Below are 17834 nucleotides of genomic sequence, written 5' to 3' on the forward strand. Positions count from 1 at the left end.
GCGGTGCAAAGGGGAAGCAGAGAAACCTGAGCCGTCTCGCTGAGGAGCCTCTGTCTTCCACTGAGCTAATAAATTAATGACCGGCCGCTGAAGTTGCAGAATGAATGATTTAAGAGCTGTCCAGAGTGAGCGGAGTGGCACACATGGGACACTGCACTTCATGTGGATACAAATAGATGTTTTTTTTCCAACTTTTAATTAGGTCTGAAGTGTATTGTACAGGGAGTGGGTGGTATTGACAGAAATAAATATCTTTAATATGCTTTATGTGGCTAAAACCTGGAGATGTGAGACAGGCCTCAACTTTGACAATGTTCAAATCCAGGCTACAAATGGTTCTGTTTAGCTGTGCGTATGACTGAAAGGGTTTTATTCTGCATTTGTCTCTTTTAATGTCAATTTTATGATGATTATTCATGTTTTGATTTGTTGTATTGTCATTTTAATGTCTTTATTATTCTGTAAAGCATTTTGAATATACAAATTGTGCTGTACAAATAAACTTGCCTTGCCGTAAGTGCCCCAATAACAAAATCAGAGAAGAAATATGTTAAAATGTGCATGTGTATAAATGTGTATAATCGGCTGTGTCACTTTACACTCTCTCGTTCTGTACACATTTTAGTTATTTTTCATAATAAATAGAACGCCATATCTTCAAAACCACTGCAAAACCAAAATGCTACGCTAACGTTTGTGGTAGAGACTCTATTGCAAGCGTGTCAAACACATTTTCACTGTAGGCCACATCAGCAAAATGGCTGCTCTCAAAGGGTCAGATGTAAAATAAAAGAAAAAATCTGTATATCTCTAATAAAACGACATTTTAACTCTATCATAGTTTTTAATTTACCCTGTTTAGGGCCACATAAAATGATGTGGAGGGCTGCATTTGGCCCACGGGCCTTGAGTTTGAAACATGTGCTCTATTGCTTTGCTTGAATGCCATTAAGATGATCTGTCTGCAGAGAAAGGCAGTTGAATCTACCAGGTCAATTTACGAGGCAGATCTGTGGAAAGAATGCATGTTTTCCATAGTAGTTTTGAGAAATAAAAACACCCGTAATTTATGAAATGCAATATGGTTAAGTTTGATGTCATAGTGTGGAACGTTCTAATCTAGACAAAGCATAACACTTTAAATCTAACTGTCTATCATGTCGTCTAATGTCATAAACACCTCTGTATTCTTCCCATGCTTTTAACTAGAAATATGAATACAAACATGTGGAATGGGGAACGTTCACTTCAAAACATACAGCTCCACTACTGTGCTCTTTCTTCAAATTCCAAACTAGTAACGACTGGCCAACCTAGCAAAATGTGACTTTAAAATGAGAAACCAGTATCTGAGGCGGCGGTTGTCTTGTTCCACCACCAGAACAGGCCCTGCAGCACATGGGAGGCCGGGGTGTAACTGCTGAGACAGGATTTAAAGAAGGTGGGTCAGGATTTAGGGGATAAAAACATCAAACTACGAAAGACATTAGAAGCAGAGGAAGTAAAAAGTAGAACAAGTAGTATTCTTTGTAGGATTATTCAGTTGCTTTCGGTGAAATTACTATTTTTGGGAAACAGCAGTGCAAAGAAAGGTCAGATAAGTGATTTCTGCGGATTATCTCTTATGACTCTAGGTCCTTTGGGCTTGTTTAGACAGTGCACAGCAGTTAACCAATGAGCACATTTGACCTCTTTTGTATCTGGGGTCGACTATAGACTGTATAAAGACGTGGACTAAGTGAGTGTGACGTTATTCACAGCGTTCGGCTCCAGTCAAATGAAGCGCATCGAGGCTAGCTGTTATAGCGGCTAATCTGGAGGTGAGTTCCTTATTTAGATTTCCGAGCACGAGTATCATAGCAACCAAAGAACCAATCTGGAGTGAATCTGTTGAAGGTAACGCATCTTCCTGCCCACACTGCTGGTTTAACAGGAAGCGATTAGCGATGCTGTCAATCAAAGCTGTTGCTAATGCTAACGGGAGCGACCTTGGGGAAAGAAGGCTGCTGATTTGTCTGTTATTAATGTTCACATGTTCAGTTACAGACACAATAGTGAAATAAAACCCCCAGGATCATGTAGAGCAGGTTAATACGAACATTTAAGACCAAAATGACGAGTCTGACAGCAGCAGGTACAAAGAGAGGAGACACAGTTTTTCAATGTAAAGTGAACTAGAGCCAGAGTCGATGGAGCTGGAAGTGCGCCCATGATCACTTCCTGTTTTGAACGTGTCGGCTACTAGGTTAGCTATGTCCATTTATATATACACAGTCTATGGGGTCAACACACCAAACCGCTCACCTCTGTAAAGTCAATATTTTGCATTTGGTGTTGTGACTTTTTATTATTATCCCCCAGAAACTGACCAAGTGATACTGACACATCATTCACACAAACTCATTCACTCTGGACGTGCGGAGAGTGAGAGTCAGTGGGTCTTTGGATGGTAAGAAGACCCAGTTAGTGGCATGTGGTTGGGTCCCATTACCTTCTTGGCAGGAGTCTTACCACTGTGCATCGCAATGAATATTTTACATAAACTCAATGCAAGATATTCTGCTAAACAGGGGAACAAATGAACGTGTTCAAACAGGTTTAAAATAAAATAAAATGCGACACTATATGGTATAATATTTGCTGTATAGAGGAGCTGTGTGTAACTGAAAGCTATTTGTTCCCATTGTAGTTGTGTTTATTGCACTAAAAAGCATGCGTCCTTTCTCTTAGCATGCTTGCATCTCCACAAACCTGACTCTCTGGCTGCTTCCTGCTTGTTTCCCTGGAAATCCTGTTCCTTTAGCTATAATATTCCACAGAACAAACAGAACAGCAAATAAAATGCATCTATCTCCATGGAGAACGTTCCAAAGTATGGTTTTCACTTTCGGAATTACGCAGGTGACGTGCCCTCTTCAGGAAGTTACATACTTTAGCTTTACTGTAGCCTAATGTGATCAGTGTAGGTATGATAAATGAGGGTTAGAGGGCTATCTGGTTATTAGTTTGCCTTAGAACATGCAGTGTTAGCAAACAGAGCAAAGCCCACCTCAGACTGACTAAAACCACACGCTTTCAACGGGATTGTGGGCTGAAAATAGCAGCAGATTATTTTAAAGGGATTGTTGTGCGATGCCGTAGCCGTATAATCTACCAATAAAATCATGTACAATGAGGCATGTTCTCACGCTACAACTCAGGACCAGCACCGTCACTCTGGGAAGAGCAAATCCGTGTTTTTGTCAAATCATCTTAGCACAACTGGGATTACACAGGACATGGCACAAGTCTTTGCAATGCACCAGTACAACCTGCAAATGAAAACTAAAGGTGTAGGGCGCTTTTGGTTTAAGGATCTAGTCTGGACGTAGATTTGTGCTATTGCCTGGAGGGGTCCTTGTTTTGTTCCGTTTAGCCTGCTGCCTTGTCAAACCAGTTTTTTGAAGATTTGTGAGTTTCTGGAATAAATTTAGTGTCTTAGTTAAACTCATATTGCTCCAAAACCAACCTCTTGTTATAGCTATGGTCAGCGGTCATATTTTTATACATCGCTTTTCCACCTTCACGGCTCTCAAAGCGATTTAAATCACGGAATCGCTCGCCCATTCATTCAAACACTGGGAGTGAGGCAGGTTATGTGTCTTGCCCAAGGACACAACAGCAGTATTCATTCGTGGAAGCTGGAATCACACCGCTAACCTTCAGATCAGTGGGCAAACGCTCTACCAACTGAGCTACCGTCGCCCCAAACTGACCAAATTATGAAGTGATAGATAAAAAGCAAATTAATGAGACTTATTATTATTATCAGGGGCTGAAAAACATCATTTGCTGTAACAACCCACACATCCTGGTCTGTAAACAACCCCTGCTTTAAATTACAACCACCTCAAACAGATAAACCACTTCTTTTCATCATTAATTTACATTCCTCACAACTCCTCCCATGAATTAAAAGCCCCTTATTTGGGAGGAGAGCGTCTTCAGAGCAAGTGCATTCATTGAAAAAGGAGTGTGGTGGGCGTAATGCACACGACAATCACCCAATCACATCACAGACCTCGACGTGCTGGGGCGGGGCCTTAAAGGGAAATCCTGACGCTGATTGGCTGCTGCGAGATCACATGGGCGGGGCTTGTAGGCGGAAGTGCGTCCGGACTGGCTCAGCTGTCATCTAGAAGAGAGGGTCGGACCATTAACACCGGCTGCCTGGGAAATGCAGAAAAGAAAAAAACGCTGAAATATGGCAACATCAAAACGATAAGGTCATGACGCCAAACTGAAGGTAGCTATACCCGACGAAACGGTGCAGATTTATGGATGTTTGACGAGAGACGTGCGTGCGCCAGGTCGCTGCTTGATGCGTAGAAATGCTGGCAACGGTTCGTGGGCTGTGTGACATTGAACACACAGGACGCGAAACAGACGAGGTCGTTTAAAGAGCCATACACCAACTTGTCATGTCCTGGAAAATTCCTCCTGTCCTTCGGTTTTAGCAGAAAGAGGCTGAAGCGTGCGTAAAGGCGGTGGAGGCGTTTGTAGCTCCTGGATGTGCGCTACATATGCTACGTCTCTGCGGCTTTGGGCTATTATGTTAGCGGCTAGCGGCTTGGGAAAGGGAACTACCCTAGATTCTGAAGAGACAGGAGACGTCATCAGCATTTTCCTGTATTTCAAAGGTTTCATATGACGAGGGAATTGCTCAAAAAGAGACTTACATTGGTAGGTGCAGTTTGGGCACAGCGTGTACCCTTTATGCGTAAATGTAATGCGCAGATTATAATTGAGTGCATGACTAATAGGGCACATGGAAGGTGGCGAAGCAGCTGTTAGCTTCTTCTGCTAGCTGCCTTTAACGACCTTTGGAAACGTCAGCTTCACCAGGACAAGCTGCTAGCCCTCTGCCTGGGTTAGGTTGGTTGTTCTCCATGGTTGTCTGGCCCTGCATGCCTCTCCGTGTTGTATTTCATCCAGGCCTCCCATGGCTTGGCGAGTGAATGATTTAATCTCACTGATTGCATCACAAGACTAGGGAGGGTGCAGCCTAGGCGCATTACAGCGATTCTGCTTTTAAATGTCCTCAGCAGCTTGAGTTGTAAATGCAATGTGGGTGCTGTCACGTCTACCTGCTGATTTCATTCCATGTTTTTTTGCACATCTAGGAAAAAAGAAGGTGAAAGCCAAAAGACACTAGAAGATTTCCTGAGTGTCCTAAATGGGGGACTACGGGTTTGGAGTCCTTGTGAAGAACGGCAGCGGTAACAAATCTGGTTTTCCTGTCAGGATCCCACCTCACCTGCAACCCCAGAACCCTCACCACTCGTCGAACCCTCCGAGCCCCCCTTCCTTCGTAAATAACACCTGCTCTACCAATGGGGGCAGTGCCTGGCTTTTCCCTGCCGTAGCTCAACACAGTAACATGCAAGATGAGATTCTGGAGTCAGACAAGTCCAAGCCTTTGGAGCTGCAGGACATTCAGGAGAAGTCCCAGAGCCAAGCGCAGCCCAGCAGCCCGCCTGGCCAGCAGGAGCCCAGTGGGGCCCTAGGCGAGCTGGAGGGGGGCCTGTCTGAGGAGGGCTCATTAGAGAAGGGTTCACTTGAGAGCAGTGCAGGCAAAGAGAAGCTTCGAATGGACTCTCCCGTCTTGAGTGGATTCGACTATCAGGAGGGACTGGGAATGGTCACAACTTGTGCACAGTCCACCTCCTCATCTTCCTCCCTCACCAGCTTTAATAACTGGTCCCCTGCTGTTCCATCCACCCAGTCTCCTGTGGTCGGAGAGGACGTTGGCGGATTCTTCGGTCCTCCTGGCTCAAATGCAAACGGTCCTCCCCTCCTGTTTCAAAACTTCTCGCACCACGCAGGTCCAAGCTTTGGCGCGGGGGGCAGTTTCTCACAGTTGGGGCCCGTCTCCCAACATCACCCCGCACCCCCGACCCCACACCCCCAGCACTACCACCCCCACGGCCAGGGCATCCCACAGCAGCACCGCCGCTCCCCTGCCAGCCCCCACCCTCCATCCTTTCCTCCTCACCCCCATCGCACCGGGGCGTTCACACAGCTACCACACCTCACTCCCACTCAGAGCAAACCTCCGTCACCTTGGGGAAGTTACCAGAGCCCCTCCACCCCCACGTCCACTTCCTGGAGTCCTGGTGGGTACGGAGGGTGGGGCGGCGGCACACAGGGGGGCGTCCGCGAGTACCGTCGAGGTGTCAGCGGAGGAATGACAGGCCTTAACTCCATCTCTCCACTGAAGAAGTCTTTTACCAATAACCAGGTATGGGGACTGCGTAAACTCTCATATACATTCCTTTATTGCCGCTTGTTAGTCAGATGACTTTTCAACTGTACAGAGAGGCCTGTGGAGTTTAATGTTGGGATGAGGCAAGCAAAGTGACTATTGTATGACTTATTGTTCTCTTATCAAAATAGGATTTGGTTGGATACATAAGAATAATCAAATCCATCATTTATTGGTATTCCTATTAGATATTTACATTAAACTCCATATCACTGAATGTAAATTTTAGCTCCTGTGCCATCATCAGCAAACTAAGTACTAAAGCGTTTTATTTATTGGAGCACTTTTTTTTTTTTTTTTTTTTTTACAATATTGTAGATTTAGAATAGGTTTTGTGGTTTAAATCTGCTCCTGGGTTTTTGTCAGTGGCACAAATTTGTTTCCATCTTATCGTTTATAATATAACTTCAGCAAAGTATTGAATTTCAAAATTTGTTATCGTGACAGGTCTAATCACCCCTGAACCTCGAATTGTCTGTACATATTTTAATTGTTATTTTAAGAACTGTAAAGTAATTGCAATGTGAGGTATTATGTGACAGATTTTGTTACTCATATGTATATAGATATAGCATCATGCCCTTTCAAGTTGGATCGTTATGCAAAAACCTAACTGTTTTAGGTTGCTTCTCAGAAATTCCCCAGAAATAACTCTGGCTTCAGTCACAAGGGCTGGGTGGAGGACAGCATGAATCGCAGTGACAACATCTATCCTTTTCAGGTGGGTAAAAGCTGTTTACCTTCATGCAAAACAGACTGTTGTTTACATTCTATGTCGGAATTGGAAAATAAGTTGTCTATTCTCATGCAGCAAAACGATACTAATCCCATTTAACACACTTATCTGTATCCAATCCCACTAATGAGCTACTGAGCAAAACAGGCTGTGTGACAGTAGAGCTGCATTGAGAGCGCTCATGTCTGTGGCCTTATCTTGATCGTTTGGTCAAAGAAGAAGCCTCATCATCTGAGCCCATCTTGTCCTGATTTAGTCTTGTGCTTTGAGCTGCTGTGGGAGATCAGTACAAACTGTGCAAATGCAAATGATGTCTTGAGTCATCTTGACCAAAAAGCTGGACTGGTTTTCAAATGTGCCAAATTTGTAGCGAGAATAAATATCTGAGGAGGGCGAGAATAGCAGATTTTCACACCGGCGCTCAGTTTGAGGAAAAGCGTGTGACTTTACAAAACCACTCTGCCTTTTGGATTTTCTTCTATTTTCTGGGGCTTGGTCACGGAGGCAGCTGTCCAAGCAGGAATGCCCAGGCAGGAACAGATGCCAGAGCCACCTCAGCTGGCTCCTCGCAGCGTGGTGGAGCAATGGCTCTACTCTGAGCTCCTCCCGTGTGACTTAGCTCCTCACTCTAAGGGAGAGCCCAGCCACCCTGCGGAGGAAACTCATTTTGACCACTTTTATCCGCCGTCTTGTCCTTTTGGTCACGACCCAAAACATTCTCAGTGATGTCAAATTCCAAAGCAATAAAAAAACATAATTACACTCACGACAGTAATAGTTTATTTGCCACTAGTGACCCAGCATTTAAAGCTACACTACCATTTGTAATTAGATTGGCCTACCCTGGTATCTACATTACTGCTGTCTGACACTGTGCCAGCTTTGTCCTGAGGGAAGACGAGAGCTGGTGAGCTGAACAAAGGCCAGATGAGGGGAGGGGGTAAATAATCAAATAAACTTACAGATGGTAGCTTTAATAAATGTTTCACTGCTTTTGTTTTACTTCTTAGTTAATTATTTATTTGGACGCGATAATGAATGATGATGAATATGCATAGGACAAAACGACTCGCCTCTAAGTCTCATTATGGCACCTGGAATTCCCAATGATCTTCCATCCAGTACAAACCTTATTTTCCGAGTTCATGCATTCTCTAGGTGGCACCGCCCTCCTATAGTTTTGGCTGTGTGCAGACCTATGAACGTTTATCTGTATTTTTCACAGCAGTACGCATCACGCTGCTTCACATGTTGACGTTGTACGCGGGGAGGCTAATGGTAGTCTTTGCTTTTCTTTTGCAGGAGAGAACACGCTCCTTTGATGGTTTCAGTATGCAGTCTCTGGAGAACTCCCTGATTGACATTATGAGGGCTGAGCAGGATTCCTTGAAAGGTTAGTTCCCATACCAACAATGGAGAGGTGGGGACCGGCTTACTCATTGATGCTTGTTAAAGAAATACCTGAAAATCCCTTTATTTATTTACAACACACAGTAATCCTGCTGGGATTTTCATTTGTATCTGATTCAAGATATGGGAACATGCTACTAAACTTACAATACTACTTAAAATATTACTTAAAATACCACATTATTTTGTTATTAATTTGTTATTGTATTACAAGCCCAAATACACATTTCATATTGCACACTTTAGAAAGGCTTGTAAATAAAGTTAAATGTTTTTTTAAGACTGACAAATGATGCAGTCTGTCATCAACTGGTAATGAGTTTTGTATAGTCTTAGTCATGTTTTTCCCATGGTATTTTCTGGAAAACATCTCCATGTGCTGTTGTCATTAGACTGTTGGTGTCTAGACTGCACAAATGTTTTGTGGTTTTTTTCTGTAGTAATGCAATTTCAATTAATATTCACAATTTATATTCAAAAAATAAGATTTAATCCAAGACTGAAGTTTGACCCGGTATATAGAGGTATACATTTTAATCACATGCATTTAATACTGTACTTCTGGTGTTTACTTAAAGTTCTTTACACTTTGATGACACTGTATACATGGTCTTTCCTGTTTTTCTCATGTAGGTCGCTATAGCTTCTCTCACCAGGGTGGAGATGGACCTCTTCCTATGAATGGTATGTGACAATCCTCCTGATACTAGCATGTGGCATTATAACAGATATGATGGTCTAAAACAAATGGGGTGGGGTTATATTACAATGCGTTGGCTGGGGCTCATTGTCTATATTTCAATAGTGTTTTGTTGTTTTACATGCAGCAAGAAATTATGGCAGACGACGAGGTAATGATTGTTTCTGTGTGTGTTGTTTTTTTTTTTTTAGTTCCACAGAAGTAGCCACTGAAATCTTTATTCTGTGTGTCGTGTGTGTTTGGTGTCAGTGACTGTCCTAAAATGGGGTGCTTGTTTAGACCTTACCTCATAACATTAAATAAGTCTTAACTTGATTTCTGGCTTGCTTTTTCATCGCACAAATTTTTATGATGACTCATAATAAGATGTGTGTTCCTAGTAATAAAATGCAGGCTCCTTGTGTGACCTCAGAAAAGAGCAGTGTAGTCATTCATATTTCTGCAGGGCATTCTTCCCTGTTCCCAATGGAAGACGAACGCTCTTTTGGAGATGATGAGTCTGGAGACCAGGGACTCGGTGGACTGGGATCTGCCCACTGTTTTCCACATCTCAATGGAGAACGCGTTGAGCGATATTCCCGCAAAGTGTTTGTCGGAGGGCTGCCTCCAGACATAGACGAAGGTAAAGCCCTTAAGGACAAGTCTATTTTTATGATGTTGTTAGTCTCCTACAGGGTGAGAAACAAAACAAACCGCTGAACATGGTAATATTGTATTCAATTTGCCGCATAACTTTGCTTTCTTTTGTCCAGATGAGATCACTGCCAGTTTCCGTCGATTTGGTCATTTATTTGTTGACTGGCCGCACAAAGCAGAAAGCAAATCCTATTTTCCGCCAAAAGGTGAGCTCAATATTGAGAGGTTGTCTGTGTAATGCTTCAGTCGTCCAGGTATGATCCATAGTAAAAAAAAAAATTCAAATCTGTCAACTGGACAAAACATTGTAGGAGCGAAGACGTTTGCTGGTGGACAGTGCCTTATATCTCCCTTCTGATGGATATAAGGCAGTGTCCAGCAGTAATCTGACCAGAACTCAAGAAGGGGCTTGGATGAGCAGCCAAACTTCTTCACTCCTACAAGTTTTTGTTCAGTTGACAGATTTGAATTTTTCTTTTACTATTAATATTGAAAACCTCAATATTAGATTTGTGAGTAACGGTGTATTAAAATCTGTTTTATTTTAATACTTTCGCAAACAACATAATTTATTTTGTGTATTCTCCTTGAAGGTTATGCATTCCTGCTTTTTCAAGACGAGAGCTCTGTTCAGGCTCTGATCGACGCCTGTATTCAGGAGGATGGCAAACTCTACCTGTGTGTCTCCAGCCCCACCATCAAGGACAAGCCTGTGAGTGTGTGTTCATTTGTCCAATTGTACTTTATCAAAATGATGCCAAATGCCACATCCTTTTCCCTGATCCACAGGTTCAAATAAGGCCCTGGAACCTCAACGACAGTGACTTTGTCATGGACGGCTCTCAGCCTTTGGACCCAAGAAAGACCATCTTTGTCGGGGGAGTTCCTCGCCCTTTACGTGCAGGTCAGTCCCAGATACACTGAGACTTGTTTAGCCAGACCCAGTTTTGGTCTCCCTGACAATGAACATCTGTTTCCAGTGGAGCTGGCCATGATCATGGACCGTTTGTATGGGGGAGTGTGTTACGCTGGGATTGACACAGATCCTGAACTGAAGTATCCCAAAGGGGCGGGGCGAGTGGCCTTCTCCAATCAGCAGAGCTACATAGCAGCCATTAGTGCCCGATTTGTTCAACTGCAGCATGGGGAGATAGATAAACGGGTGAGTTTTTATGTGGTTCCTCTTGATGTTTCTGTATAAAGGCTTCACTTTATTCATGAGCCTTTAGGCTCTGATGACTCACTTTGTAGTTCACACATGGTACAAAATATTTCAGGTCTTTAAATGAGCCGACACATTTGCATTTATGTTCCAGGTGGAAGTGAAGCCATATGTCCTGGATGACCAGCTGTGTGACGAGTGTCAAGGCACTCGCTGCGGGGGGAAGTTTGCTCCTTTCTTCTGCGCCAACGTGACGTGTCTGCAGTACTACTGTGAGTACTGCTGGGCCGCCATCCACTCCCGGGCTGGACGCGAGTTTCACAAGCCCCTGGTGAAGGAGGGAGGAGACCGCCCCAGACACATCTCCTTCCGCTGGAACTGAGGCGAGAGGGATGGGGTGGGACATGATGCGAAAGGGGAGGAGAAGATAGGAAATGGGTACGGGCGATGATATAAAACATGCACTTTTCTTTTAAGTTAAAAATACTTAATTTATTTTTTATTTTCATTTTAATTGGACCTTCTAAAAGAAAAAATGTTAAATAAGACAGAAGTCCCATTTATGTTTGGACGTTTGAGCATGAGCAGATAGATGCATTGGATTGGATGTTTTCTCCCTGGACTTTTCTTTTCTTGTTGGCTGGCAAAGCTGCTTGCATTTGTTGTCAGGAGAGACATAAAATTTAATTAGGGTTTATCATACCTGAATCAGTACACTAACTAGTTCAGATGAAGAAGGGGCATTTTGTGTTTTTGCTTGCAGGATAAGAAAACAACTGTACCATTTACCAAAGGTTGAAGTGTAAAGGATTTGTTTAAAGAGATGGAGCATCATTTAAAATGGCCGAAGGGTTGAGTTTATAAGCAGCCTTTTGTACAGCATCTGGCCACGTCACTAAATTCTCCCCTCAGTCTGGCACACATTTAAGATGCTGACTTAGCGCTTTTAGGTCTTGGTTTAAAAAGACACATTGTAACCAGAAAAGGGCAAACCAAAGATTGGCCTAAAACAAATGGGACTAAAGCAGATCTGAGGTTGTGGGACAATAGTGAGGCCTCTTGTCATTGTGGAGGACTGCTGAAGTTTTTTGAAGTTTTGGTTTTTAAATTTCAGCTAAAAACATCACAGCCCTCAGGGTTCAGGTATTGGCAGTAGTATTTGTTCACTTTATATTGTCAGGGATATTAGCACTGGAAGCTAACATGCTAATGTAGTACAAACTAATGGGAATGCACAGTCCAGTTTCCCTGAGCTGTCCTCATGGTGTACCACTGCACGCTCTACCAGACTGGAGCTTCTATCACAAGTGTTGTGGTTGGATTTGGTAGTAGCTAGAATTTGCTGTCACAGAGATAAAGATATTATTTTATACATGGCCTGCTGATTTTTGTACAGTGTTTTATAGCTGATTATTTTGTCATGAACATATATACATTTATTATGCACTACTTTTCTAAATATTTTTTTCAATAGTCATTTTAGGCACATTTTTCACAGATGGGAGAACTCCTTTTGCAATACCTCATTTTTTTCACTTGGTGAAAAATAATTTTGTACCTTTGTTACTAAGAGATCTGCATTTATGGTAAACTTAATTTAAAAAAAAGAAAAATGAATGATATTAATATAATTTTCAATTAGCTTTTATATATTTAAGTGCTGGTAAATCTGAAACATGTCTGGTGCATTGGTGTGATTCTGTAGAATAAAAAAGGCTGCTCTTAGCCAGTTATATGTGGATTTTCCTCTGTCCTAATGAACAGGATCCTATGGCATGACAAAACCTTTCTAAACTGGTTTTGATAGTCTTGAAAATATATTCTGATATTTGCTCCTAGGTGTAGTCGAGGTTATCTGTAGGGTAAATGTTTTGGCTTTGGTCAATGTGAATCCCTTAAATCACCGGAGTGAGTATCGGCTCTTTGAATATTTAGATCCTCTTTGTGGGACTGCCTGTAAGTTCTACTTATTCTTGGCATGCATAACGTAATACAGAAATAACAAGGCTAGTGTTAATGCAGGACCTAATGTAATGCACTAGAGCTCCTTTTCCTTACCCACATTGGTTTCCTTCTCTCTTTGAGATCTCTTGTAGCCTCTCTTTACATGATGGAGTCTGCCTTCCTCACACAGACATGATGTTTATGCAATCTACACCGTAACAACTCTTTGGATGCGTTTTGTATTGTAATATAGAGGACACTCTGTAGGACTTAGGTGAGGAGACTTGATCACTTGACCCCTTTGTGATGTGGCATGCTTTGGGACATAACCTGAATGTGATTTAATGTTGCAAGTTATAACTTTGAGCCATTATGTGCAATACTTATTCTTTCCAGATACAAGTCTCTACAGTGTATGTCATTTAATCCCTATAAACCATGCAGTCATTTACACATTTGTTTCCTATTGTTCAAACTGATGTCTGCAAGAAAAAAGTAATTTATACCTGAATTTTATTTTTATTAGTTTTGTGCTTCTGTACTTATTTTGCTACTACCATGCTACTGTGATCGAAAACATTGTATATAGGTCGATAATGTATTTACCGTTTGCTATATTTTCATTTGAAATGTATAACTATTATTTTGATCAGATTTTGTTTATTTTTGGGTGATGTGTTTAACTTGTTGATGTGTCTAGTTTTTTCTTAATGCTGTATTGTGCTCAATGTTTTCAGATGAAAAAAATTATGTCTGTTAGTATTACTTGATTGCAAAATTTCAATAGTTTTTAATTATATGCTGGGAAGGTTATATTTATTAACTTTTTTTACCTGACATAATTTTGATTTTTCATTCAGTCATTTCACATTTATATGCAAGTTTGAATTTTTATATTTTCCTCCTGATTAATTTCTGCAAAAATACAAGACGTCAGTTTTATAGTTGGTTTGTAGTATTGAAGTAAAACAAAGATCTAATGTCATTTATTCATTTGCTGCCAACTGTTTGTAACTGTATGCGCATACATTTGAAGTATTTGTAATGTGAGATGTTGAACGAATAAAACAGCTGTGAGGAAGAAAAACTGATATTGGCCCTGTATCAATAGTTTTACTTTATCAGGCGAGACGTGTCTGTGGCTGTAACGGCCTCGTGAGAATTAACTAGTAAAAACTACATTGGAACAGATAATAAAAATGCATAATTCTAGAGGTTGTTGCAGTGAGGAAGTAAGTGGCAGGAGAAAGCTGCCTCTAGAGGGTGCAAATTCTGTATCTGGGAAATACTCGTTTGATTCTCACATTAGTCCACATCACTGACAAAACACTACCATCCATGTCAGTAAGAATTGTAAGCCTCCTTTAAAGCATACATCCAGACAATTCACACTTGGCCTGATTAAATGGCTGCATTCTATCAATAACCCATAGCACTCAAATCTTAAGTTTATCTTTTTTTTATGGAAAATAGTGGAAAAGAACATAATGTTCTGTCTAGTTCTAGCCAAAGGGATGGCAGTAGGCCATGTGTTCACATCCATTTTAGGCACATCTGGAGGGTTAGGCTGAATCAGGTCAGAGGTAGATTATTTATAGGACCAGACTTCAAGCCTCACTGGGCTCTTGGCATACTGAAACTAAAAGCGCTCATCCAAAAAGACAGTAAAAAAGCATTTTAAAATAATTTAATCCAGGCATATGGTTAGACTCAACAATGGTTATCACACAGGCCTTGCACAGTTTGGATTTTTGTGTAGCCTTTAGTCCAGGCCCATGGATCTATAAACTCTCTCAACTCAGGCCTGGCTGTGGCAAGAAAATTAAAATTAAATAAATAAAATTTTAATTAAATAAATATAGGGTATTTACAAGATTATTTAAAGTCAATACTAGTTGTGTATTGATTAAAATATTTGTGAGCTATAAATATATCTAAAGCGCAAGGATTAGTCAGAAGTGAAGGATATGAGCAGGACAGGTCACAGGTCACAGGGGCAGCTCCAGCTCCACTCACAGACCCAAAAGTGCCAAACTCAAGCAGAAGATGGCGCTGAAGAGGACTGTGTTTGTGCCTCAGTTTCACTCTCAGCTCAGCTCCAGTCAAAGTGATGAATCCATGAGGTGTTCTTTTGTGTCTGTGTCTTCTTCGGACCAAACTCCTGCTCCTAAAATGAGGCGCGGGAACCTGCAGCGGCCCGTTAAGAACAACGGGCTAGTGCTAACGGTCAAGCTACCCACAGAAGCTAACAATGCTAACAGGTCACCGGCTAAAAAGAGCAAAGTCACAGGACCACAGCGGGTTTTAAAGACTAAAGTGTGTCAGAAGAAAACCTCAACAGGCAGTCACAGAGAGGAGGCACAAAGTAAACATATTAATGCTAAAGGATTGTGTCATCAAGCTAACATGACATTAGCATTAGCATAAAGTCTATAGCTTAGTGGCACTGATACTGTAACTACTTTTGATATTAGTGCTAAATAATTGTTATCAAGCTAGCATGACTTTAGCATAAAGTCTAGCGTAGCAGAACTGATACTGTACTTTTGATATTAATGCTAAATGATTGGCATCAAGCTAACATGACATTAGCATAAAGTCTATAGCTTAGTAGCACTGATAGTGTAACTACGTTTGATATTAATGCTAAATGATTGTCAAATGGCAAAAAAATGGCTATGTGGCACTTTTTTTTTTCTTTTTTTTTTTTTTAACTCAGCCTGTATGTTATGTTTGAATGTTTTGAACAGTACAGAAAGGTGGGTGGGGATAAGAGGTAGGTTAAAATGATGATATCATACTCTCAAATGGGGGACAAGAGCCAGATTACATTGCACTTTGCCATTAAATATCCAAAAAATAAATATATAAATGTTGAATAATCATTTCTATTAATGACTAGACCAGACATGGGCAAACTACAGCCCAGGGGCCACACATGGCCCTTTAGGCTTATTAATCCGGACCACCGAACATGATCAAATTATATTAAAATAGGTAAGGATAAACCTTGTTCAAAGTTTTTCTGCTGTGTTTATTTAACTGAAATGTAATAAATTAATTATTAATTGAATTAATGCATTTGGAAAACAATTTGTACAATAAGCCTTGCATGTTCATGCTTTGCTACATGTTACAGGCCAAATCTCTAATGATATATATATATATATATATATATATATATATATATATATATATATATATATATATATATATATATATATATAAAGAAGTACAAGTAGTAAACTACTTAAGTAGAATTTTTAGGTATCTAAATATCTTGAACAGGACTGAAAAGAAAATATTAATTTTCATATGATTTGAGGAGTTACTTTTACCATGTTTGTGGAAACATCTTGACTAAAGTTTTTGAGTTAAAGCTTCAGCTTTGAGCAAAACAAAAATAAATACACAAAATTCATTAGAAAAACTAAGAAATTGAGTCATATTGTTACTGTGACAAAAAATGTGTCATTTTTAAATGAATATCACTACATTTAACACTTTATTTGTGTGAAATACTTTTACTTTTTTTCTCTTAAAGTACATTTTTAAACAGGTACTTAAATACTTTTACTTAAGTAGATACGTGAGTCATACTTAAGTAATACTTTTACTTATATGGTTAAAAGCTCATGAAAATCATCTTTGCATAATTCTTTATTTCTGCTAATAATCCAGTTCACATGAGATGAACTGTACCAATACCAAATATTTGAATGTTTTATGTGCTATGCTAGGTAATGCCGGTCATGGTTCACATTCAGTTGGAGAGAAAGACGCCTATGACTTCAGCCAGAGGGACAAACAACCAAAAAGTGACAAAGAAAAGGTAGGCTTCGTGTTCACTTTGAGTTTGTAAATACATAAAAAAAAAAACATAAATTGTATATTATATTGAATTTATTTATGTCAGATTAACCAAGTAACATACTGAAACTATAATCGTGTGAAGGCTGAAACTGTGTAAGTACTTTTTATGTGTGCCCCACTTAAAACAATACATACATAAAATAATAATAATCTATTTAAAAGACAAGCACATGTTTTAGTAGTAGTAGTAGTAGTAGTAGTAGTAGTATTTGGTAATTGTTTCAGTAGTAGAAGTAGTATTTGGTAATTGTTGGACAGTGTGGATAAAAGTCATCCTTTTATTCAAGATTTCAGTGACCGGTGTAAAAAGTGTAAACAGTTTACATGGTGACTTGTTCCTGTATTTACAGATCGAGATGGCCGTTTTGAGAAACATTTCGCGGATGCTGAGAGAGAACAAGCAAATCCGCCAAAGACTGGAGTCCCTCTCTCAGGTCAACCGCAGCCACACTGACCCATACCCTTAATGTGTTAATCACTGTTTTATGTGACCATCAAAAGTCCCTCCACAAAGGTCCCTCCCCAAAGAGACCTCCCCAAAGAGACCTCCCCAAAGGTCCCTGCCCAAAGGTCCCCGCTCAAAGGTCCCTGCCCAAAGGTCCCTATGTTACTCAGTGGTTTCCAAAGTGTTTTCCCTCATTTAATACACCTCTATATGGGCAGTATTAGTCACATGAAGCGCATCAAGATGGGACTGGATTTTTTGCATGTTCACTGTAGCAGAGCCTTATCAATGGTTGCAATCGTTCTGTTATCTGTTCTGTTAGCTTTTGCTTTAGTTCAGTAATATCCCGTATATTTGTTGATACACGATATCTTTAAAACAGCCCCATAGAAAGAAATCCAGAGGTGTGATATCAGGTGAACGTGGTGTAAATGGAATCGGTCCATCCTTTAAATCCAAAGGTCTGGGAACGAACATGCAGACCCCAAAGTGATTAAAAACTTTCATAACCACTGAATACAGTAGAACAAATCTAATTAATATATGAATTACCATTTCAGTTACATTTTTTAATTGTAAAGAGACTTTATAAACATCCTGTATATTGACTTATTGTTCAATATA

General features: G+C 40.6%; 1 protein-coding gene across 5 annotated transcripts; it reads left to right on the forward strand.

Moving 5' to 3' along the window:
• Positions 1-4139: 4139 nt before the first annotated feature.
• On the forward strand, positions 4140-13983 carry LOC117377929 (cytoplasmic polyadenylation element-binding protein 4-like). Of its 5 annotated transcripts, none has more exons than XM_033974454.2 (12): positions 4168-4285; positions 5163-6280; positions 6927-7025; positions 8343-8433; positions 9084-9134; positions 9278-9301; positions 9596-9772; positions 9903-9992; positions 10380-10498; positions 10576-10690; positions 10767-10948; positions 11103-13983. In XM_033974454.2, exons 2-12 carry the CDS (start codon positions 5216-5218, stop codon positions 11328-11330), a joined length of 2241 nt encoding a protein of 746 aa, XP_033830345.1. In that variant the 5' UTR covers positions 4168-4285; positions 5163-5215; the 3' UTR covers positions 11331-13983. The 5 variants fall into 5 exon arrangements, with proteins under 5 accessions (XP_055080615.1, XP_033830345.1, XP_055080614.1 ...); XM_055224639.1 differs by having other exon boundaries at positions 4169-4285; positions 6939-7025; XM_055224638.1 differs by lacking the exon at positions 4168-4285 and adding an exon at positions 4330-4722.
• The last annotated feature ends 3851 nt before the right edge of the window (positions 13984-17834 follow it).

Source organism: Periophthalmus magnuspinnatus, chromosome 10, assembly GCF_009829125.3.
Source record: "Periophthalmus magnuspinnatus isolate fPerMag1 chromosome 10, fPerMag1.2.pri, whole genome shotgun sequence".
Lineage (NCBI taxonomy): Eukaryota > Metazoa > Chordata > Actinopteri > Gobiiformes > Gobiidae > Periophthalmus > Periophthalmus magnuspinnatus.